The 23799-nt window shown below is 44.5% G+C and overlaps 1 protein-coding gene across 4 annotated transcripts in view; it reads right to left on the bottom strand.

The window, feature by feature from the left end:
- The window catches only part of SEC8 (subunit of exocyst complex 8), a 144213-nt gene that overhangs the window by 6086 nt on the left and 114328 nt on the right, over positions 1–23799 (bottom strand). For all 4 annotated transcript variants that reach the window (XM_086799695.1, XM_086799696.1, XM_086799697.1 and 1 more), the window contains 11 exons: positions 19647–19777; positions 19348–19397; positions 13059–13159; positions 12744–12856; positions 12521–12628; positions 11748–11954; positions 11569–11654; positions 11141–11336; positions 10992–11069; positions 10783–10884; positions 10630–10704 (listed from right to left, as the gene is read on the bottom strand). In XM_086799695.1, the coding sequence (XP_086655821.1) occupies positions 10630–10704; positions 10783–10884; positions 10992–11069; positions 11141–11336; positions 11569–11654; positions 11748–11954; positions 12521–12628; positions 12744–12856; positions 13059–13159; positions 19348–19397; positions 19647–19777 (1247 nt within the window). The remainder of the gene's footprint in view (positions 1–10629; positions 10705–10782; positions 10885–10991; positions 11070–11140; positions 11337–11568; positions 11655–11747; positions 11955–12520; positions 12629–12743; positions 12857–13058; positions 13160–19347; positions 19398–19646; positions 19778–23799) is intronic.

Below are 23799 nucleotides of genomic sequence, written 5' to 3'. Positions count from 1 at the left end.
GAGTGGAGACAGGTAGAGCTGAGCACGTCTTCAAAGCCGGGAAGCTCATATGGAGACCCATAGAGAAGAGGATATGCTGATTTTGCCACTCACAGAGGTTGAGACGGAGGAGCATTACATATGCCGCTGCCCAGTATACTATGAGATCCGCAGGAGGTTTCACTGTCTGTTTCGTGAGGGATTTGGTCCCCCCAATCACCCCGGCCCTTCCCTTGCCAGCCAACCACCCAAGAGGTGGACACCGACCCACCTCAAGCTGCACCGGACCCACCTCGCCCGAGAGGGTTTACCTTGGACCAGGCCTCCGCACTCCAGTGTGCCCGACGTCTCGGGCCCCCAGGTTGTCGGCCACGATCTCCTCGTCAGCTCCAGATCCAGGACATGCTTCTCTGCCATTGAGCTACCTTTCCACATGACATAGCTGCGGGAGACCTCTCGGCCATACTCATTAGCCCCATGCTTGATATTTTGGAGAGTGGTATACCATCTACTAGGGGCTGATGCTGCTCTCATGTTTCTATGTTCCTAGTATTCCATGATGATTTTCCTTGGACAGTTTTGTATCACCCCAGTGAGACATCTATGTTTATGTTATGTTTCTGTTTTGTTTTCCATTCCATGATGAGATATTCCATGGACATTATTGTATCACTTTGGTCTCATAGGCCCATTGGGTCTTTAGTAGACCCTTAATATATCTTTCTTTCTCTCTCTCTAGCAGCCATCTCACTGGTACCATGAAATCCATCATGGTATTAAAGCCAGGTTAGTCATGAGTTGCGCAGCCCCCACTCCCTCTACTGCCTATCTTAGCTCCCCACGCCAACCTACAACCTCCTACGGCACAGGTGCTACCGCCAATTCAAGCAGTTGCCCACCAACCGCCGTCCACATTCGCGCACTATGTGATCGGAGAAAATCCGTCATTGCTTGACTATAATGATGGCTGCTGCGAGCTGCTGAGGTCGGCGCCCCCCTCCTGCCTCTGCAATGCCATCCCCTTTTTAATGCTGGCTATGACACCAGCTGCCCTGCCTTGAGCTACACTGCCAGCTCCTCACCTATCTCCCACCAGCGCCTTACCTATGCCCAGCACCATCACCCAGCCGTTGCCACCGTGCCATTTACGGTTGTCCATCGTGGTCTATCACCAACCGTCACACCTCTTCTGCCCAGCTGATGTCTATCCGCCGCACTTCTCGCTTGCAAACTGCTAATGACCTACTCCACACACACCAGTCAACAGCAAGTCGTCAATCAACGATTCACCATACCCCTCCTGCATCAATTCAGATTGGGTATTTTCACAAATGAGGTGATATTCTTCTAATTAAACATTCTAGCATTGGTATAAATTGGGCCCTTGAGTTTGAAGATTCTCTAGAGAAACCAGAAAGCTCTACTTCAGCACTTGAAAAATGTTTCGCTGCCACATTCTTTGATCTATCTCTTACGTAGATAGATACTGATTGGGCATTCTAAGTGTTAAAGAGTGCCAATGAGGATTCTCTGCCCGGGGTGTACCCAAAACATGATTATATTTGTTTGTAATCGCCTTGTGTTATAAAAGGCTCTAGTACTTCAATTTATCCATGTTTTGAGTCAAGGGGGGTAATTTAGGATAGCTGACATATATCATGTGTGGTCGAGCCCCTTATCAGGCCTGCCATGAGAGTCCAAGTGTTGGCCACTATGATCTTTTGGATCACATATGCAGTTGTGGGCCCAAATCGTCATAGATATAAAGGTCAATCTTCATAACACCACCTTGACTCCGAAGGGGGGTTTGTTGGGATTCGGAGTCTTGTATGTCATATCCGCCTCATGTGTGATGCCCAGTTTGTGAGTCTGTGTGTCCATGTGTGTGTAAAAACTCCCTATGAGTACTAGTATGAGTGTAGGTGAGTAAGTGTGTGTGAACCCACTCTTAGAGTGGTTAGGATAATATCTAGATAGTATACCTATATGACATAAGCAATGATGTCAATCAGATGAGCCTCTAAGGCTATAAAAGCATTGTACTTGGTGAAGTATTATCACATCAATCAATGTCATTGAGTCGTGCAACACCTCTCTCATGTGTTTGTATCACCCCAGTGAGATAGCTATGTTTATGTTTTCTTTTCCATTCCATGATGAAATATGCCATGGACATTATTGGATCACTTTGGTCTCATAGGCCCATTGGGTCTTTAGTAGACGCTTAATAAGTGAGGGATTTGGTTCAAACAAGAAGAACAAGTGCAAGTCAGTCTCTGTTCACAAAATCTCAGATAATCCCTGTATCTCTACTATTGAAATTCACCCCCTGGAGCACAATTTGTACTCGGGATGCTCTTTGGGTACTTTGGCCTTCAGCAAGTATGAGCTCTTCTGGATGGAGGGTTTGATCAAGGGCCGGAAGCTATCTACACTTTACTTTGTGAGTGGTCACTTGGTGCAAAAAAATGTGGTTGCCAATGGTGGCAAGTGCCCATAGGTACCAAGTGAACTTCGCATTGGGTGTGGCACCGGAGATTTGGGCGAGACGGTTCCGAACCTAGAGTTGCGCATGGGCAGCTATCACGATAACCTTGACTTCCACCTCATGCCTCTGGGTCAAGTTGATGTAATTTTGGGAATATTTTGATTCAAGGGTATCTTACCCTACTTGGTGAATTGATTATGAAAACATATTACTACTTGTGTACATAATGATTACCTTGTTGTAATTAAGGATCCACATCTTGTACCTTATCAAGGGAAGCATATTCCTACCTAATGGTATGGGACGCCTAGTCTTATTGTTGGGGCAATAAAGGATTGGGCAGAGCCGAGGATGTACATGAAGTACGCAGTTTCCTCGGATTATGTGCATACTACAAGAGGTTTGTATGGCATTTTACTCACATGGCTTCTCCATGCTCTTGCAAAGAAGAGGGCTGTATTTAAGTGGGCTACAACTGAAAGCAATACTTTCACAAAATTGAAGGATGCCATTATCTCACATCCCATGTGTTGGAAAGGGTGAGGAGAGCTCCTGCACACACACGGAGACACACACACACACAAACAAAGCTCTCATAAAGAAACGTGAGTGAGAGAGAGATGCTGGAAACATGTACTCAACTCTATGAAATGAAATGAAGGTACAAAATATAAAGGCCTAGGGCAAGTGCCCAACACATTGGAGTGTGTTCACACGGGAAAAAAACCTGTGTCCAGCCACAGGGAAAAAATGCCCGTGTGTAAGCATGTTCACACACGAATGAGCTGGAGGTGGTCGGGCAGACACGACCAACAAACCCCCCTCAAGTGAACAGTGTGAACGGGTGGCAGGGTGATGAAGCTATGGATGCAGCCCTACACTATGCTCCACAGCAAAAGTGATCAAGAGGGATCACCATGGCAAAGATGAACTGCAGTGCCAATGGGAAAAGCAAGCACTATATGATGGGGAAGATGAGAAACCCCAATGTCATAGTGCTAAAGCTAGAGCACATTAGTACATAAATGCATCACCTGAAATGCATTTCAAAGATCATGTGGACATCAACTGCATCAAATCAAGAGGCATCGCATAAGCTGCAATAGTAGGTGTGTTATAAAATCCTCCAGTAAGGAAAGTAATTATAAAAACCCCCTGAAGGTAAGCATCCAAATGCCAAATTGATGTAATCCACATCAATGACAACAAGAGAGCAAAGCATAGCTCTGTAACGGCACAGTGATAAGCATAAGAAGATGTAGCACATATACGCATGTGTAGAAGCAACAGGATCCAGAAGTCATGCCTGTGAGACATGCAATGTAAGCTGCAAGAGATAAACTCATCAATGGAGGGTCCGATGAGGAAAAAGCAGCAATGGTAGGGCTGATAAAAATAAAAATTCAGCAATGGGAGAAAGCTGAAAATGGGGAGAAAAAGTGGGGGCTCAGGGCAAGCATCAGCCAATGCTATGAGAGGATGGGTAAACTCTCAATGATGCCATGATCAGTGGCATGTATGGCAAGTGTAAAGAAGCATAATCCCACAATAAGTAATATACATGTGACATGTCAAAACCATGAGGGCAAGCCAACACTGGCCGAGTGTGTACAAGGCACTCCCAATAAACATCACATGTGATAAAGTGACAATGTCAATACTGTGGAAACAATCCCGCTGCAAGGGAAAGCAGCATAAAAGGCATCTCTTGTCCCTGAAATGCATCTGCCAAACAAAGCATACCAACAAGTACTGACTATAGAGCATAGCCATCAAAAGTAACTGCATCAGAAGACATCTCTGCAGGCGATGAAGATAAAATGGTCAAGGCTGATACATTTCTGAATTGGCCTAATCTGCACCTGTTGAAGAAGATGTCAGCTTCTTTTTTTCCCTCTCAATACGCTTCTTGCAGTCCTCTATGGTGTGCCCTGTTTTCTTGCAATAATTACAGCGCTTTTTCTTTTCAGGCTTGTCCTCTTTCTTGGGAGGGTCCGATGGGGTAGCTTTAGACCCAGATCGATTCCCACGAAAGGGAGCGGTCATTGCTGACTCAGTAGACATCATGTTGTTCCTGTTGGAACGGGATTGCTCTTCATTGAGCAAGAGAGTCACAATGTTGTCAAAAGGTGAACGCAGTAGGTGCATTGCCAGCCAACAACCGCAAAGTGGTGCCAGATGTCTGATAAGAGTCGGGCAAATTACGCAAGACTGTCTGAACAAGATAGCCATCTGTCAAGACCTCATCAATGTTAATGAGCTGCTCTCGAAGGTCTTTCACATGCGTGAGGTACTGATCGATACAGTCACCTTCAAGCATGCGGTCAATCTCAAGCTTGCCCCGAAGGTAAGCTACACGAGCCTCATTGCGACCTGAATACAGCTCCACCAAGGTATCCCAAGCACCCTTAGCTGTGGTGCAGGAACGAATATGCAGAATGATGTGCCTACGGCACGAGAGAGCAATCAACGCATGGGCTTGAGCATCCCTAGCATCCCAAGTACGCTGCTGCTGGGTAGGAGGAGGACGAGAAGGTTGACCTGCACGAGGGTGAGCGAGAATCACTTCACCTTCCGTTGCAGCAAGTGCGAGAGGACGCTCCACACTGCCATCCACATATAGCCATACATTCTAGGCAACCAATACATGACGCATCACATAAGCCCACATAGGGTAGTTATCCCCATTGAGCTTGTCCTCTTGAGGTAGCATGCCAAAGAGGTCATTGTTACTATTGGCCATGATAACACTGTAAAAATAACAGTAAAGTAACTCTGTGAGGCAATAGAGTTAACTTTCCACAATGTCAATACATGCGCTGCAAATAGACCAGCAATGCATCAATGGTCACCACAAAAATAAGCATAACCCAGCAAAAGTGTCACTAATCAAATGTCAAGCATGTCCAATATGACCCACAGAGCAATACATACGCATGTGTATCAATTCTGCAACCCACGGATATGCTAGTAAACCTGAAGGGATACAAGAGAGTAACCACAGGAAAAATACAGTGGACTGGAAGGGAACTCCTCCACAAATAGAATGCAAAACCTCGTCTCAAAACTACAAAAGTACTCCACAAATCTGTCAAAGTGTGTTGCTTAAATCTGTCAAAGTGTCCACAATGGCATACATACATTGCAGCAAACCACAAATGTGTACATGTCTCGTAAAAACCCAAGATGGGCTGACATCTGACACTGTAGGCCAATTGGGGGAATTGCCCCAAATCTGGAGAAGACTAGCTGTAAACTTGCTGGATGTGACCAAATGCGTAATGAAATTTCGGGGAAATTTGCAAAAGCCCCAAATTTCACACAATGTCACCTGTAGAATCTGCAAAAGTGACCCAATCTGCTAGAAATCCATTACATAAGTGCGCAAATCCCAGCAAATCAACCGTAAATGGCTTGAATGCTGCAAAAATGGGATCAAGGTTGAAAAGGCCCAATTTTTGAGCGGTCAATTGAGCCAATTTAGCAATTTTGGAAAGAGGGAATTTCCAGCAAGAGGACACTTGCACCTTTTCGGAAGCTGAGACCTCTAAATCTCCACCAAAACCTATAAGATGTTGTCAATTTTTGACAAATTCAGATGCGAATGGGGAGAGGGCAGCAGCAGAGTAGGTGCGGGCACAGTATGGTGCTCAGCACAGCAACCGGCAGAGGTCACAGTAGCACAGTACATAAACAGCAGCATACAGTCCGCAATCAGCCAGCCAGGACTTCAGCACACGGCAGAAAACAGGCTGCCAAAAATGCCGCACAATTTTGACACGCGCTGTATAGGAAAAATGGGTGCTGGAAAACTGACGAAGAGAGAGAAAGAGAGATTACAAAGAGAAAATCTCTGCGCAGGAAAAAAACGAGGAAAGAGAGTGAGTTTCTGTAGAGAAAGAAAGTGTAATACTATGAGCAATGTGAAGCAATAGGGGCTGAACCCTAAAACAAAGCTCTGATACCATTGTTGGAAAGGGTGAGGGGAGCTCCTGCACACAGACACACAGACAAAGCTCTCATAAAGAAACATGAGTGAGGGGGAGAGATGCTGGAAACATGCACTCAACTCTATAAAGGCCTAGGGCAAGTGCCCAAGACACACTAGTGTGTTCACACGGGAAAAAAACATGTGTCCAGCCACAAGGAAAAAATGCCCGTGTGTAAGTCTGTTCACACACGAACGAGCCCGAGGTTGGGCGGACACAACCAACACCATGCTCATAATGCCCAACCTTCATAAGCCTTTTATGGTTGAATGTGATGCAAACTACATAGTTGCTGTCTAGAACCAAGAGGATCATGCAGTTGCATTTAAAAGTAGAAGGCTGCATGATGCAGAGATACACTTAGGCATTTATGAGAGGGAATTCTTGGCTGTAATTCATGCCTTAACAGTGAAGACCAATCATCAGTGTCTTAGATATTTCTTGACTTAGACAAAGCTTTCCAACACGAAAATGCGTATGGCAAACTTTTTCTCAATGTTCCATTTTCAGATTATCCATACACCTAGAAAGGAAAATGTTGTGACAGATGCACTATCCAGAAAACCTTATGTTGGTGCCGTTTCTATTGGGTCACATGAGGACTTGTCTCCACGATGCATGAGAATTATGCCACAAACGAGGAATTTGCAGGCATATGGGCTGATTTACGGGCCCAGACAGCACGCAAGCCCTTCACATGTAGGATGGTTACCTCATGTATTAGACACGCTATGTGTGGTGAAGGATCTCAAGGCCAAAGTTATGAAAGAGTTCCATGCACCACCATATGTTGGTGACATAGCTATTATGCCCACAACTCAAATGATTGAGAGGTACTTCTATTGGCCAACTATGTGGACGGACATTGAGGCATTTGTGCGTCACTGTATCACCTGCCAAAAGGTGAAGTTTGAGACATAAGAAATTAGGCTTGCTTCAACCCTTGCATGTGCCTAATGAGCCTTAGGAAAGCACCACCATGGACTTTATCATGGATGTGCCTTGTACCCAACATGGCAATGATGCTATATGGACTATCGTGGATAGGTTTAGCATGTGGGCTCAATTCTTGCCGGTGGAAGACCATTATCACATGATAAAGATTTTTCTTGTTGATGTGTCTAAACATCATGGTATGCCAGGGACCCAAGAACTACCAGTTTATTCTAGAGAGCCTTGTTTGACAATATGGACACAGCTTAGCTTTTCATCTACATATCGTCTACAAACACATGGACAAAGTGAGGCTACAAATTCACCCATGTTGAATTTGCTCAAGTGTTATGTGGCTCAACAGAAAACCATGTGGGAAAAGTAATTGCCTCTAGTAGAGTTTGCATACAACAATACAATGCATTCATCTACAGGTAAAGCACCTTTTTAGGTGATCTATGGTAAGGTGGTGCTAACACCAAATTCTTTGCATCATATATGAGATCTTTGCAACGGATGAGTATGTAAGAGATTTGCAAGAAGCCTTTGACAAAGTGTGGACAGCCATTGAGAAATCTCAAGAAAGGCATAAAAAGGCAGTCGACAAGCATCGTAGAGAGTAGTTGGTGATTAGGTCTTGCTGAAATTTTTATAAAGCTAGGCTCAAGAAAACGCATGGTAAAGAGGAAAGCATTCCCTAGATTTCGAGCATGTTTTGTGGACCATTCAAAGTGATCAAGAAGATCAAACAAGTGGCCTAAAAGCTTGCATTGCCAGGTCATTGGAAGATCCACAATGCCTTTCATGTTAGCCTACTCCTTCACAAATATGTGGGACCGGAGCCCACGGAACCAATGATGGACGATCCACTAGGAGTGGAAGAGTTGGAAGAGATTTTGCAGCCTGAACAAGTTGTTTTTTGCAAGGAAAACAAGCTGAGATTCTTACTTAAGCCCCGCAACTATCCAGCCATAGATGCAAAGTGGTTGGATGAGAAGACTCTGAGAGAGTATCCATAGCTTTTGAAGTTGTTCAATTGAGGTCAACTATGTAGAATGGAGTGAGATGTCACCATTTAGCTCTCTAAGTATAATTAGCTATAATTCGTTAATTCCAAAAGCTCTTTCTGGGACATGATGATTACTCGTGTGACTAACCATTCTATCTTTTTTTTAGCCAGTATGACTAGAACTACTCTTATGTGACTAGAGGCAGGTGGCTCTGCTAGTGTGACTGGTATTCCACATCTCCACTGTGACTTGAGATAGCTAATGTGAGTAATTGCGTTTTCTCTCTACTGGTGTGACTAGATGAGAGGCTAGTGAGACTGGCGGTGATGTGCCACCAATATGACTACTCACTACAAGACTCTGTGTGTGCCACTTTGTGGACAAGTGGTCATCCTTTTGTAGGTTTCCGAAGTAGGAATTCAGCTTGAGGTCTTGTTTTGGGACTTGGAAAAATTTATTAAACATATGTGTTCACACACTTAAAAATGTGTGTGAACACTAAGTTGGGCACAGGGCTCCCTTTTGGACCAAAAAGGATGCCAGCCTCAGAGCCTCTTCTTTGAATTATGTGAGGGCTGCCCACACACAGTGACATGGCAAGCAGCCCATGACACCTGGCAGGTGGTTGGCAGCATGGAGGCTCATGTTTTTCTCTCTCCCACCTTGAAAACTTCATTGATTCTCTCGATTGATTCCCTTTTGCAAGCTCCCAGAGCTGTACGACCAGCCCTACATGCTATACGACCATAGTTGCCAGGAAACGCATTTCCTTCAAGGTAGGAAACGTGGAAATGTTTCCAAAACGTTTCCTTGTAGAAAACACGTTTCTTTCATGCATTTTTTCTTGACTTGTTTTTTTGCCCCAAATCCAACTTCTGAAAATTGTGACTATTTTGATAAAGACGTTTCTCTCTTTGTAAATTGTTACAACTTACATGTAGGCTTCAAATTGATGTTTCCATGTAATATATGCATTCAGTGTTATTTTTATATATTTTATACAATATATATTTGAAATTTTGTACATGCAAAAACCTGTAGGTAAGAAACTTTGAGCTGATTATACGAAACCCATTTGAAACTTTTAGGAAACCCGTTTCAAACAATCCCCTAACTACTATGTGTACGACCTGTTTTCAGTTGTACAACCAGCCCCTAGAGGTGCTTGGTGCTCATCACATGATGTTGTGCTGCTGGCCGGCTGCTCCAAACATCTGGGAGTGCTCAAATATGTTCGTCGACCTGATTTTCAGCCATATCTACTGCCTCGGAGGTTGTTCCTAGTGGTTTCCTTACGTAGAATCTTGCCGAGGAGGTGCCTGGTAATATAATCAGTCGCCGAAATTACATCAATTAAATGGAATTTGTTGTTGTTTGAAGACCTAGGGCTTGGCCCTTGGGCCTATCCACTGCCTTGCTTGGCTAGGGAGCGTTGCACACACGGGCCGGCTGTCTTAACCAGACTCTAGAGATAGAGGTTGTACGCCAAGCTGACTTGTAGAGTTAATTTGCTAGGTGCCTTGTGTGAATCTGGAAGCACCCATTGTCTTGGACTTGTTCAAAACCCCACATGGTGCTTCCTCAATGGAATCGCCTAAGGGCGTATAAAAAAGTGCCTATAGGCGAGTAGAAATGGTAACTACGGGAGGATCTTGGGCCTAAGGCTAGTTTAGGGGTGGGGAAGGCTAGTTTAGGGGTGGGGAAAGAGGGGGTGGGGGGGGGGGGGGGGGGGAGTTGTTGGGGCTCTCTCCCAAGAGACAAGTTTGAAGCTCTCCGAAAAGCTTCATGGCTACCTGGGCCAGAATCCAGGGATCTTCGAGGGCTGCGGAGAGGAAGCGCGGCCAGTTTATGAGAGAGTGGGACATTGGTATCTTTTTCACGTCCTCTCATTCCGGACCCTATTGGCAGCACAGGGCTCTTGATTGGTTGAGATCTCCACCTTACTTGGTGTGAAATCTCCATTTTGTAAAATTTTTTCATACTTAATTGAAGTCTTAGAAGTCTCCTTTCTGAAAAAAAAAAAAGTAATCACCTACTCTTGCACATGAAGAAGAAAGCACATGCATAACTTGGTCAAAAATAGCACACACGTAACGTATCTTCAACCCACAGCCAACCTAGCTTTTACATGTTTCTAAATCAGCATACTCTTGCAGCCACCATCATCATTTGAGACATGCACCAAAGAGTTATCAAATTTATTTTCCTCTCCATCTCAGGGATGACATACCTGTTCCACGCCAATACAATTCTGGCAAACCTGTCGGATGCCAAATACATTTATTGTGTCCATATCATTTAATGCCTGATATACATATCCACAAAGGTTAGGAAGAAGATTAGAAGATTTAAAGACTAGTAGGTTAGAGTTTTCGAAGCTCACTTTGATGAAGTAAGTGGCCACGACTCCACAAATGCCTCCAAAAATGTACTTTCTCTTGTGATGTGGGATATATAGCATCATCTCTTCGTCTAATCTTGTGATCTGAAGACATTCTATGACAACAAAGTAAATCAACCTGCTCATAATGCTTAAGAGTTGTCCAACTAATAAGGATCTGACAATAATCCACAGAATTTATAAATCTCAACCTGCATGGTAAGAGAGATCACAAAATCTTCTGGTTCTTCAGCATCTTGATCAATCACGTAACTCCGCTCACTCATACACTGTGGCATTACACGCACTATGAGAAACAACCCTACCTTTACTGCTAAACCAGATAGTGTAGTGACCAAACCTGAGTGTGATACAGAGCTGTTAGCTGCATCTCAACACGGAGAGTACGCAAGCATTCAGCGCTCAAAGCTCGATATTTGTCCACAAGAATGCCAAGGCTGGAAGTAAGGGCACTACTGGTGCGTCGGTGGTGATAGACATGTTGAGAATCCTTCTTTTTCTTGCCAGGATAGGATGCAGATGTGTTTTGACCCAACCTGAAACGTCCATGCAAAAAGATCATTTAGTAAGTCAGTTATAAACAAAAAATGCCTTCAATGACTGTTAAAAGCATTATCAGGCAAGAGACGAAAGCACACAATCAAATTCTTGTCAAATTATCTTTCCAGTATCATTAATTTGTGTACTTTGAAAACTACCATTCCATTATAGCACACGAGACATAAACAAGAACTCAAATTTCTAAGTAGAAGCAAGGATTCGATATACTTCTCAATAGCCTCAGAGACATAATCCAAACAGTCACTTAATGCCGCCATCAAGGTAAGCTTGTGATCATCCCCAATCAATTGATCCTGTACATGCCAATTACCTATTAAGTGTGAGAATACTTGAGCCTATCGTTCAAAGCACGGGTTCGATAAAGAGTTGGAATAAAAAGGTGTTACCTGCTTCACAGGTCGATAACTGAGTAAGAGATTGTTTATCTCCATTTCCACTTCCATTCCTTCAGGGTCCATCTCCTCTTCAGATACCTTCTTGTCAAGTTTCTTAAAGTATAAAGCATCCAGAAGTGTACTTGCAGATTCTTGTCTCATCAAGTTTTCAAAATCCGGTCTTCCAACAATACTGGAGCTAAGACTTCCCAGCACTGCCTGGTATTTCAACATATGCACCACTTGAAATCCCACAGTAGATAATGTTTGGAAGAAATATTTGTATTTTAAGAATAAACTATTCATACATAGCATAAGATACAATACATACATACATGCACACATAACAAACATTGCATGCATATATTCATACATACAGTACATGCAGACATGCACGCACATACATACATGAGACAATTTTTATTTATTTTTTGTGAAACCACTGTCTCATTAAGAAAAAAGAAATATGCATTCATAGCTGTCCCAAATCAGGACAGCTACTACTCGGATCATGAAATCGGGGGACTAACCATACATAAGACACACACTCATGTATGTACATATACACACACATATACATACATACATATAGCAAACACATGACCACAATGATGACCAAAATGGTGTCCTTCAGGTTGCATTAAACCTTCCGAATGATGCATAAACCTTCAAAATACTTCCAAATACAGTTCACTTACAAACCTAAGATATCCCATCCCAGTTATTTCAACCCTTACCGAACAGCAATAAATTAAATAATAAATAAGGCTGAAACCTATTTGCACCTCTGTGTAGGCGGCACGGCAACGCTCTAACGTCCTTTCCAACAGCGCTTGTGCAACCTCGACAAAATCACCAGCATACTTGGGCATTGCTTGCGCCCAGCTTACAACCTGTAAATGACAGAGTGAAGCAAAACACGAAGTCCTTGCACCATGTTGGTCTTCTGAACAAAATGGATGGGACTTTGGAAAAACAATGTGATTTCAGAACTGCGAAAAGACTAACCTCATTGGCAAGTTGGCTTGCCGCCAAAGGTCCCTGTAATACTGGCCTGCCTTTCTCTATTGATGATTCATATAGAGCACCTGCACAAGATTTTGGACGAAATGCAGCAGGACCTGTGCAGAAACAAACCTGTAATCAAGTCCACTGTTCCAGTGTATGCAATCTTCGAAAACATAAACATAACTTCAGAAATTTGGCTTGCATTAAAGTGGATATGTGTGAATGCGCACATGGCATCGAAAAAAGTGTACAAAGACAGACAGATATCAGCTTTAAGGTGAAGCTGCTAACAGATTGCTAGAAGAATCCACTCACTTGCCAAAGCATCCTGTACGCGATTCCGATAGTCCACCCGGACTGGAGGCAGAAACTGGTCCTTCACAAAATTCTCAACAAAGCTTTGGAGCCCATCATTCCTGCATTTGCCCAAAAATTACAAACGCAAAACACTGATAAAATTTTTCTAGGGTAAAACAATTCGAAAAAATTTAGGCATGGGCAATTACTGTTTTGATTTTTTGTGAGTTTGGTTCAGATTTCTCTTCCGCCTTGATTCCCCCAAATCTCTCCAAACTTTGTTAAAGGTGACTCTCCTCCCATTAGACTTGTTCTCTTCATCCCACCTTGCTGTAGCCAGCTGACATCTCTTTCTTCTTAGTAAGTTTCTCCACATCATCTCGTACTCTTCTTCTCCTTCCTCTTTCTCCCCACCTTCTCCTTATTCTTCCTCTTTCTACACATCTCCTTTCTCCACTTCCACTTTCTTTCCCCTAATGTCTCCTCCTTTTTCCTTAAACTTTCTTCCTTCTCCTTTTTTTCTTCTCTTCCTTTACTCCTCATTCTTCCTTTTCTTTTTTTCCTGCTCTCTACTAAATTCTCTCATCTTCCGTACAATTTTCAAATCACTACTTAGAACACTCACTATATTGCATTGAAATTTCATTTTAATTTAAAGACTTGATGTATTGTTCGAAGTTTTTAGTCGGTTACACGTACTTTAATCATCAAATCTGTTTTCTAAAAGCTTTATTTGTACGCGATATCCTTCAAATATCCATTTTTTCCGTTCATGATTTTTTTTTGCAAGAGATGCAGTGTTTTGAAACAAAACTTGAAACAACCCAAGGAAAAACCTCCATTCATGATTTTTTGTGCGAGATGCAGTGTTTTCAAACAAAACTTGACAACCCAAGGAAGAAAAAAATCAAAACATTCCTTGTGAACTATTGTCACGATTTGTGACTAATCTCTCTTAACCTCTATTAATTAAAGCCTTATCCTGAATAGTAGTAAAGAACACTATTCAAAGGTTGTGTCCCACTGCAACGGTTATTCTGAGAAGGCATGTCTTATCTAAAGGATATAACCCTTCACCTTAAAGACGCACCTTTTTAGTCAGAAGACATACCTCTTTGATCAAGAGCCATGTTGGATATTCGGAGCTTACATCACAGGACAAGCTCACCCAAGGTTATGCTGCCCTTGCATTGATGGAGCGACAGTGTTATCAGGCTCACTTCCAAGGTCCTCGCACCAAAAGATGCCTAATTAACACCTTAGTCACCCCAACTATGATGTATGTGGCACCGATATGGGCCCCTAACCTCTCCACATATGATTGGCGTTGGATGGAGAGACTGCAGATCCTCATGATCTCCAGGATGATTCGCAGAGCAAATGTCATGACCCTGTGAAAATGGGTGCAGCATAAGTGTGAGCATGGTGGTTGGTGAGCAAGATAAAAATTTAACTGTTCATACTAGGGTTCCCGGACAAATGGTAGCATGTGTGGACATCCCCAAGTGTGAAGGGGGACCAAGGGATTTAATATTTTAATGTTTATAACCTTGGGTGGCCCCTAAGCATAAGTTTTAATAAACTTATGAAGGGCCTTAGGGCCTTAGGATTTTTATGGAGAGAAGGGGCTACTCCATTTTTGGAAGTACACGCCTCTCTCCCTTTTTTCTCTCTTGCTTTTGGAAAGAGTGAGGCTGGCTGAAGCGTGGATTGGCAGGCGTGGGAGTTTCTGAAAGAGGAAAGCGCACACAGGCTGCAGGCGTGGAGAGCTTTTTGGAAAACAGGGCGTACAACTGACAGGGCTGCAGGGCTGTGCCTTTCTCACGCTTGCTTATTGGAAGGGACTGTAGGCGGGCTGGACTGGACAGAGTTACGCAGGCTGGTTGGGCAAGTTGCAGGTGATGCACAGGGGCTGAACAGCAATTCCCTCTCCTCTTTGCAACTGGCTGGCTGCAGGTACACACGCAGGCCCTTACTCTCTCTCTTCTCCCTCCTGGCGACTGTCTGACTGCAGAGGAACTCATGACTGAACTACACGTGGACTGAAGTATAGAGAAGTGCAAGGACAGACTGCACTTTCCTTCTCTCTATTCTCTCTCGTGAGGGTGACAGCTTGCAGGAGATACAGAGAAGAGGAGTGTTGCAGAGCAAAGACAGCCGACTAATGTCTCTCTCTCTCCTTTGCTTTTGGCAAGAAGATGGTTGTCAGTTGGGAAGTGTGAGTTGTGAGATGGGAACACAATGCTGGACAGCAGGTTCTCTCACAAGTTTCCTCCCTCTTCCGGCTGCAAGACAAGAGGACAAGACAATTCGGGGCTTTTCCTCGCGTCTTTTCTTCCTTGTGGAAACCGACATCAAGACTGTAAGTTTCTCTTTCTTTGTGAGCAAGTGGGACTGCAGGTGATGTCTTTTGAAGTCTCTCTTTTCACTAGCTCAAGACTGCTCTAGAGTGGTTCTCTCTAGCCCTTTGTGAGAGGAAGGGTTTGGCAGTTCAGAGGGTGGAAACAGGACAAGTTTGTGGGCTGCTTTGGATGAGTTTGTGGACTGGTTTTCATGGCTGAGATTATGGCAGTGTGCATGGTTCAATCAGATGCTTATTTAAAGCCTCATGGCTGTACAGGCTTAGCAGATTAGAGGTGATAACAGTGTGCTGTTCTTGGGACACAAGGCTATGTAACCTCAATGCTAAGAAGGTCCTCAGGATTGGCAGATTGGACTTGCAGACATACAAGCCATGGATGGCCATGTTGTTATCATCTAAATCTTTCCATTGAAATTGAATAAAGTAGTACCGAAAGGGGCACCAAGCTTTGGGGCTAACAGGTGTCTTTCTCTTTTCTTTTCTTTTTTTTTGTGGAGCACTCTAGCTCCTGTTATTTGATTAATTGTCTGGACTACAATTGGATTGGGTGACTGGTAGTCTACCGCACTTTGGTTTCTACCAGAGGCCGGTTTCAGCGAACCATCAATACCACTTGAGATCGTCAAAGCAGAGCTTGCAGTGCCCCCCATGATGGTAGAGGCTCTATTTCAGACCATAGCCTAGATCAGACGCATCAAAGGCATGGGTCCAGAGAGACGACTACGCTTGGCCTCGAAGTCCTCACAGAGTATCACCACAGAGAGCCATCACCCATCATGGTATGTTGCAGTAGATGAGTGGTTCTCAGCACATCATAAACACTGTTGGACAGTCTCAAAATCTGTCACACATCTCGGGCAGGTAGGTGCTACACCGAAAACCAATCTCCTCTGATTGGTGGGAAGACCACCATGTAAAAATAACCCCAAAAAAAAAAAAGAGATCTGACTCTTTCTGTATGAATGCCAAAGCCTATGCCAATATCTGCACTGTATCGCTGGAGAGATATCATAACTCTCCCAATGAGGCCTGAGAGTAAGGATCCTATGCATTTGTCGAGTGAGGAGAAGCCTAGCATTCCGGACTGTGAAACTGAAAAAGGGAAGGCTTTTCAATGGATCGAAGGCATCAATCCACTCTCACTCTCCCGGGTCCTACTGAAGATATCTGATTTAGAGGTGCCTATAGCAATAAAAGTATGGCCCCCTTTGTCAAGCACCCAATCATCCAGATAAAATCTGTCTAAACGTGCATAAATACATATTGCGTCCCTTCTCCTGTTAGACCATGAATAAAGAAGAGTGAATAGTCTCCTTGGAATGTCATCCTATCTCTACCATGAATGGAGAGTATAAACCTCTCCCAAGACGCTCTCAAGAGGATGCCCCAAGCCCTCATGCCCACCTCTTTATCCATTGGCATCTCAACCATGAGGAATCAACGTAGTAAGAGATTTCCAAAAGACAATCCTCTCATCTCTATGGTGAGCGTAGAGGTTGAGAATACCAATGCGTGTAACACCCTGCATAAGAAGGATCCATTGTGCTCTCACAGGCAAAATGACAATGTCCAATGATACAAGGCAAGACCAAAGCTGAAATAGAAATACAAACACCACCTTTGGTACCAATAGCTGGTGACCAAAAGGTGTGTCCCGAGAGAAGCTTGCATGATCTCCCACACTGGCTAGGTCCACTTTATGCTCTTGCAAGACCAATACATCCATAGGTCCACCTATAACTCCACTATGAAGCTGAGTTTTGACAATTTGTTTCCGCCTACGCATAAAAAAACAACCAAGACCTTGAATGTTCCATGAGACAATTCTCATAAGGACTCAGAGTAGGAACGACCGGATCTCGTGGTCGACGAAGGACCCCCTTTACAGACGGAGGTACGTCGCGCATAGGTAAGGGAGAAAAATATGACGATGAAAACCTTACCTCTCGTTCCCACTCCAGGGAAAAGCCAAGGCCGGTCCTCAAAACTGGAGAGGTGCCATGACAATGCAATTGCACAACATCATCCTTGAGGGTGCAATCATCCTGTAACTATAATGCAACATTCTCCTGCGAGGGATCCAAATCCTGTGCCTATAGAGCCTCATCCTCCAAAGAAGGATCAACATCCTGTGAGACAAGAGCTGCATAAGGGTTGGGGTGCTCCAATAGAGGTGCAACTAAAGGGGCAGGTACGAGGGTCCGAGGGCGCCTGCCATCTCTAACCACAACCCAACGTTGTGTGGCCTACTGGGGCATCGAGGCAATTGGAGTCTGGGCAATTGCAGAAGGCATCTGATAGGCAAGACCAGGCCACCTCCTAGCATGGCCTCTCGATCTGGGACAATCTCTAGCAATGTGGCCTTGTTGACGACAAATCTGACAATGGTCAAGTCTGCCTGCAATCTATATCCTCTGGCGGAAATGAGAGCCATCATGTCTCTAAAGCACGATATGGTTGTCAGTAATCGAGGGATCAAAAACAAGCACAAAGACCCGGGGTACACCATTAGAAGTGGTGGTAACAGCTGTGGTGGGAGAGCCCGGAAGGGCCGGTACCTCTAGAACCTAGCCAAAGGATGTCCCAATGGAAGCTAAGAGCGTCCAATGAGACCGACGAAGAGCACGAAACTGCAATGAGACCGGGGTAAGGCGTTGATCCTCTGCCATTGGATCAAAGCCCACCTAGTACTAAAAGAATAAAATCTTCCTAGGGCCAAGAGGGAAGGGGCTGCCAGCCAACACCTAAGAAGTAGCTTCCGGAGAATGAAAGCCCACCTGGAAGAAGCCTCGACCAACCAAACGAGTATCCTGGAAGTGCACAATCAGCTCCGAAGGGAGAACTGCTAGAACCCATTCACGGGCCTGCGAGCGAGAGGGGTGGGAGCCATAAACCCTCGCAATAAGCGTGGTCTGGACCTCAATGTCAATGTCATGCTGAAGAGAGGTGAGCTCGTCTCCCGAAAAATTGATGATTCTCTCAGCCCGTGGGGGTGACGAAAGATTGGTTGTGGCAGAAGCCATAAAGCCAATCGATGATGGGCAGCCAACTCAAATCCAAATGAGAGAATGCTGCTGAAGGAAAAAGGCAGCGGGGGGAGGAAGAAGCGGGTGAGGGCAAGGAAGAGGAAGCGGCGGGGGGCGGAAGCAAGGCAGGTGAGGAGGCAGGCACGGTGGCAAGGGACAAGGCAGGGGCAGCAGAGGTGAATAGCAGTGGAGACGGCAGGGGGCAGCGGCAGAGGGAAATGCGGAAAGCAAAGGCGGGAAAAGATGGTGGGGGGCAGAGGCGGGGGAAGCAAGGGCGGGGCAGGGCAGTGACAAAGGAGGGGGCGGAGGCAGCAGAAGGTGGGGGCAGCTGAAGAAGGCGGGGCAGGGCAGTGACAGAGGAGGGGGCAGAGAAGAAGGCAGCGGAATCAGCAACGCAAGCAGAGTCTCACAGCTCAGTTCAATTTCTCTCAATCCTTATCTTGTATGTTTGATAAGAGTTGGTTTCAAAAATGTAGTACTTCGCTGCATTACTAAATCTTTATGATCCTGCCTGGTTCGGCAAGATTTGGTGCACATCTTTAACATTATTTAGTATACATGAAAGCTAAACTTTGTGAATTTGAATAAAAATGAGGAAAAAAAGTTAAAATTAAGAGAAACGTGGCGTAGATCATAATCTGGATAAAATAGTGAGCAAATTTAGGAAAAATTCAAAACTTAGAAAATATCAGGAGGAGATTAGGAAATGGGAAACGGAAACTAAAATGGCAACTTGAGAGAAATGGCATTTCCACATTTTTGGCTAGGGAATGGCCATTTCTTGTTTTATGGCATACATACAAGACTGCATACATACATGAGATGCAAACAGGTTTGAATCACACAGTAAACTTGTAAAAAGACAGTCCAAAACAGGTTAAAGAACACCTTGCATTTACTTGTGTAGAGCTATGCTTACCCTAGTTGTAAGTACTTTGGAGGAAGAAGCTGCAATACTTTATCTGTAAACTAAGCATATGAAAAAAATCAAAGAACAATTGCTGAATTAAGTAAACGTGTTAGAAATCTATGCTGTGTACATTTTATCTTTTGAAAACAACCAAATAAAATAGTGCATTACAGCAAAGAACAAAATAAACTAACAAAAAAAATGATTCTATTTTTACCCGGTTACTTAGATAAAGCCAATGCAAATCTCTGTCAAGCTAGCTTACAACCATCATTTTGAACACACTATTAACACCAAGGAGAATAAACCTGAAGAATAGGTCTGTAAACTGCTGCAATTAAGTAGATTCCCCTTTCAGGAAGTACTGCACCAGTTCCATAGCCTTCTTGAGCGCCACCTGCATTTCTTCGGCTGTGCAACTGCCGTAATCCATCCCCACCTAAGCCATTGATAAGGCAGAAAATCATTCAATAGAGATCATTGAATCACACCTCAAATCAAGAGAGAGAGAGAAAGAAAGATAAATAGATAGATATGTTAACATCTACAAAAGACCTGAAGGGCCTATGAGACCCTGAATCGTACAATGATACCATGGGCATACTGTGCGATGGAAAAACTTAAAAAACAACATGAAAACTGAAAACCGGAACATGACTCTATAAGCCTCTTGATGGCAGATGTGGCTATAGTGAGGGTATGTCATGTCATCAAAATCTCATGGATCTATCTCTTAGTGTCGTGGAGTCCTCAATGCTCTAGTTCGGGGGTGCCTGGCAACTAGGATAGTGTAGACCTTCCCACTTAAGACTCCTCTGGATGCGGACATGGCCCGTGTACGGCTGGTATGAGCTGACGTGGATGCAGAGGTGTCAGCACGAGTGGGGCTGATGTCGATGCTCATGCCATGAAGAAATCACTGATGGATCTGTGGGCAACGTCTTGTATGGACTAGCCTTGTTTCTCAGTATGTCGTGTAAATACTCCATCCCTATGTCATCTTAGCTCTCTCAGGTACATCCCCAGTAGTCTATGGCCCTCCTACTCCATCACTTGTGCCAATGGCACAAACCCCTCCTAGAAGAAGCAAAGAGAAAGAAAGAAAGCAAGAAAGTTGTATTAACGTCTTCAAAAGGCCAAAATGACCTATAAGACCAAAAGGTTACATCATATCCATGAGGTACATCATCCTGGGTACAAAATAGTAATAAAGAAAGATAACAAAAATCTAGAACTATAAAATCTGGTCTAGGTACATGAGCAAAAAGCTCTCGTATCACCCTAATACATCCCTCATGGGCCACTGTGACATGGTGCTCAAGGTGGTAAAACTGAGCCGGCGCGAGAAGGTCCCACCCTAGTTGCAAACAAACGCGTGTGCAGGCTGAAGCAAACGTTTGCAAAAGTTGGAAGCAAACACGTTTGTTATACACGTTTCATACTTGCCTTTTTTTTCATTACAAAATTTGGGTTTTTTCTTGAACAAGATGGAGGTAACTTTAGAGATGGTCAACAAGCAGAAAGATGATGAGAGGTTGATTGCCTTTCAAAAGATTGTGGAAGGTACGGACATAGAGAATAACCGTGTAGGATGCTTTGTTCACGAAGGTCAAGATGGTAATGAACATCATTGCGAGGCAAATGACGATAAGGAGGATGCTTCATTGTCCTTTGGCTCCGATGTGGAGGCAGGAAATGAGGGTGACGAATGACGAATGAATCCTTACTCCTATGATTTATCTCAACCTCTAAACTCTAGTTCGGAGTGCCCACTCTCTAGCATCTCTTATAATTTGTCTTCTCTATGATTGTCTCATGTTGCATTTGATCCCAAGTTCCAACTTCCAAACGTTAAGACTTCCAATTTTGCGTTTGCACTTCTATCATCATGTGCATTATGAATGTTTCTAATCATCTATCAAAGTCTCAATTTTACAAGTTGTGATATGTGACTCTTTGGTCTCTACAGTGTACACAATTTGAATTTTTAAAGATTGGGTCTTTAACATTTGTTAGTATCATGACTCGCTTTTAATATTCATGTGACTTTTCATGCATAAACATAGGGTCGCGTATGAAACTTCACCAAGGATTGATTCGTACTTTTTGCGAAGTATCATACTCAGTGACGAATGGCCGTATGCGTCGTATGTTTGCAACTATGGGTCCTACGATGATGGAAGATGATGCGGATCCTCCTGTGGTGGCATGGCCGTGGGCAAGGGCCATGGGGTCTGGGTCGTCAAGCTCTGCATAACTCAGTGGCTCTGTCGAGTGTCACACCTCACGGCCGAGCTCCTACACTAGCTTGTGATCCGGGTATGGTGGGTGGATCGGCCCTCGGAGTGCTAGTATGGAAGAAGTTGGTTAGAGCTCTCTATGCTGGTCCTCCAGCAAGTACAACTGATCTGAATCTCACTTAGGACTCCATGTGTCTACGGAGCTCTAGAAGAAAAAGTCCAAGGCATCTCTGGTCCGGGAAGTCCTTGATCCTCGAAAGTGGTCCGCTTCCGAACCCAGCTCGGAAGAGGTAGTGGAACCTCCCCCGAATCTCATAGTATACAGGGCATCGGCATTTGTAATGATCCTCTATCTCGGGCTTTGTGTGATAGAGCTGGCATATCCTATCCTCTAGTACGGCCGCCTTGGGCCCATATCTGGCAGTCTCCACTCTCAGCTGGTGGGACGAGGTGTGAATCGGGCCGATTGCAAATCTCTCTCCAAAAGATAGGTGTGTGTCCATGTAGCGTGGGCGCATGACGAAACCATTCTCTGTCAGGCATAGGAGGTGATCTCTATAGAAGGCCATCTTTGTCCCCAATGAACGACTAGGTGAACTCCATGTCCTCTAAGTACCCATGTCCTTAATAACCATGTTGCGCTCTATGCAGCTGAGAGCAAATGACGAGGCCTCCATGCTGTACTGGAATGGCGGGAGTGCCTCCATCTGCATTCCATGCATGCCAAACGAAGTGCCTACCTTTGCATACCAACACTCTGTATCTCCCTCGAGTGTCAGCTGTCGAGACGAGAAAGAGAAAGAAAGAAAGAAATATATATTAAGCGTCTACTAAAGACCCAATGGGCCTATGAGACAAAAATGATACAATAATGTCCATGGCATATCTCATCATGGAATGGAGAGAGAGAAAGAAAGAAAGAAAGCTGTATTAACGTCTACTAGGGGCCAAACTCGACCTAGCAAGAACTCCCCAAGAACTGGGCAAATCTGAGCTGGTCTGCGGACTCCATGATCTGGCAGAGTGAGGGATGTCCACTAAAGATGGTGGTGTCTCTCTCTCTAATGACACTATATGCTTTGCATCTGCATACATAATGTTCCTCACTCTCAACCTCCTCCTGACAAAGTCTGCATATCCTCTCTGCTCTAGGGATCCGTGCTGCCCTACCAGCCTCAATCTCAAGCTGGTGTGATGACACTCTAAGCTGGCCAATCACCACTCAGGCACTGTGAGGCATGTACACATCCATGTATCCAGGTCTCTGTATGAATCCATCCGCTGAGATATGCATAAATTGATCTCTGTAGTATAGCATCTTCGGTGGTAGAGGCTGAATGGGTGAAATCCAAGTCTCTTGAGTGTATCGCTGCCATAAATCCTCCCGAAGGACTCTGTTGCCCTCACTGTGAGAGAGCTGGATGTGTGGTGCATGTATATCATACTGGAAAGCTGGCAGGTGATCTATGTCAAGACCATGCTGGGTGAGCCAGTGTATCATCTGTCAATACCATGATCTCCTATCACCACTCTCTGCAAGCTGCCTAGACGCCTCAAAAGCTCTATGTGAGAGTCGATTAGATGGCATGTCTCTGATCCCCTGTATGAAGCAGATCGTCTGGAAGAGGGCCTCTACTAGCATAGGAGGCGCAGCAAACTCCGTCCGAGCAATGTCATGTGGGACGGAGGGTTTGCTGCGGATCATCCGTGAGAGCATGAGAATCTGAGGCACCTCTGACTGAGACCATGTGGAGGTGGCGAGCCCAGGTGCCCATACTACTGCAGCATACATCAAAGTAGGGGTGACTAGTGTGTCAAACAACCACCCCTTTGTGTGGGGCTCCTGGAAGTGTACCTAGTGACACTGTCTCTCTAGCATGGCCAGAGCTACATACCCTCGTGTGAGTCTATCCCTAGCTGCCTGTGCCATAGTAAATCTTATTGGCCAAGTCGTAAATGTAATCCCCAGGTACACATATGAGTCTACCACCTCTACTTGTCCTCCTGCTAGTGTGAAGATAGCCTGTTGTCGAATCGGCCCTGAGGTGTGGAAAATCATGGCCTTCGTTTTCCCAAGGTTCACTGTAAGCCCCCTCTATGTGCAGAAGTCGTCAAGTGCATGGAGATGGTGTTGTAGTCCCATCTGCGACTCAGAGACCAGAATAATATCATCTGCATATAGCATAGTGTGGACTATGGTAAACTATGAACATGAAGTAAA

Source organism: Cibotium barometz, chromosome 6 (genome assembly GCF_041138505.1).
Source record: "Cibotium barometz isolate CiBa-2024 chromosome 6, ASM4113850v1, whole genome shotgun sequence".
In the NCBI taxonomy this organism is placed as follows: Eukaryota; Viridiplantae; Streptophyta; class Polypodiopsida; order Cyatheales; family Cibotiaceae; genus Cibotium; species Cibotium barometz.
The sequence above is the reverse complement of the archived record's forward strand: the minus strand, read 5'-3'. Positions and strand labels throughout refer to the sequence as shown.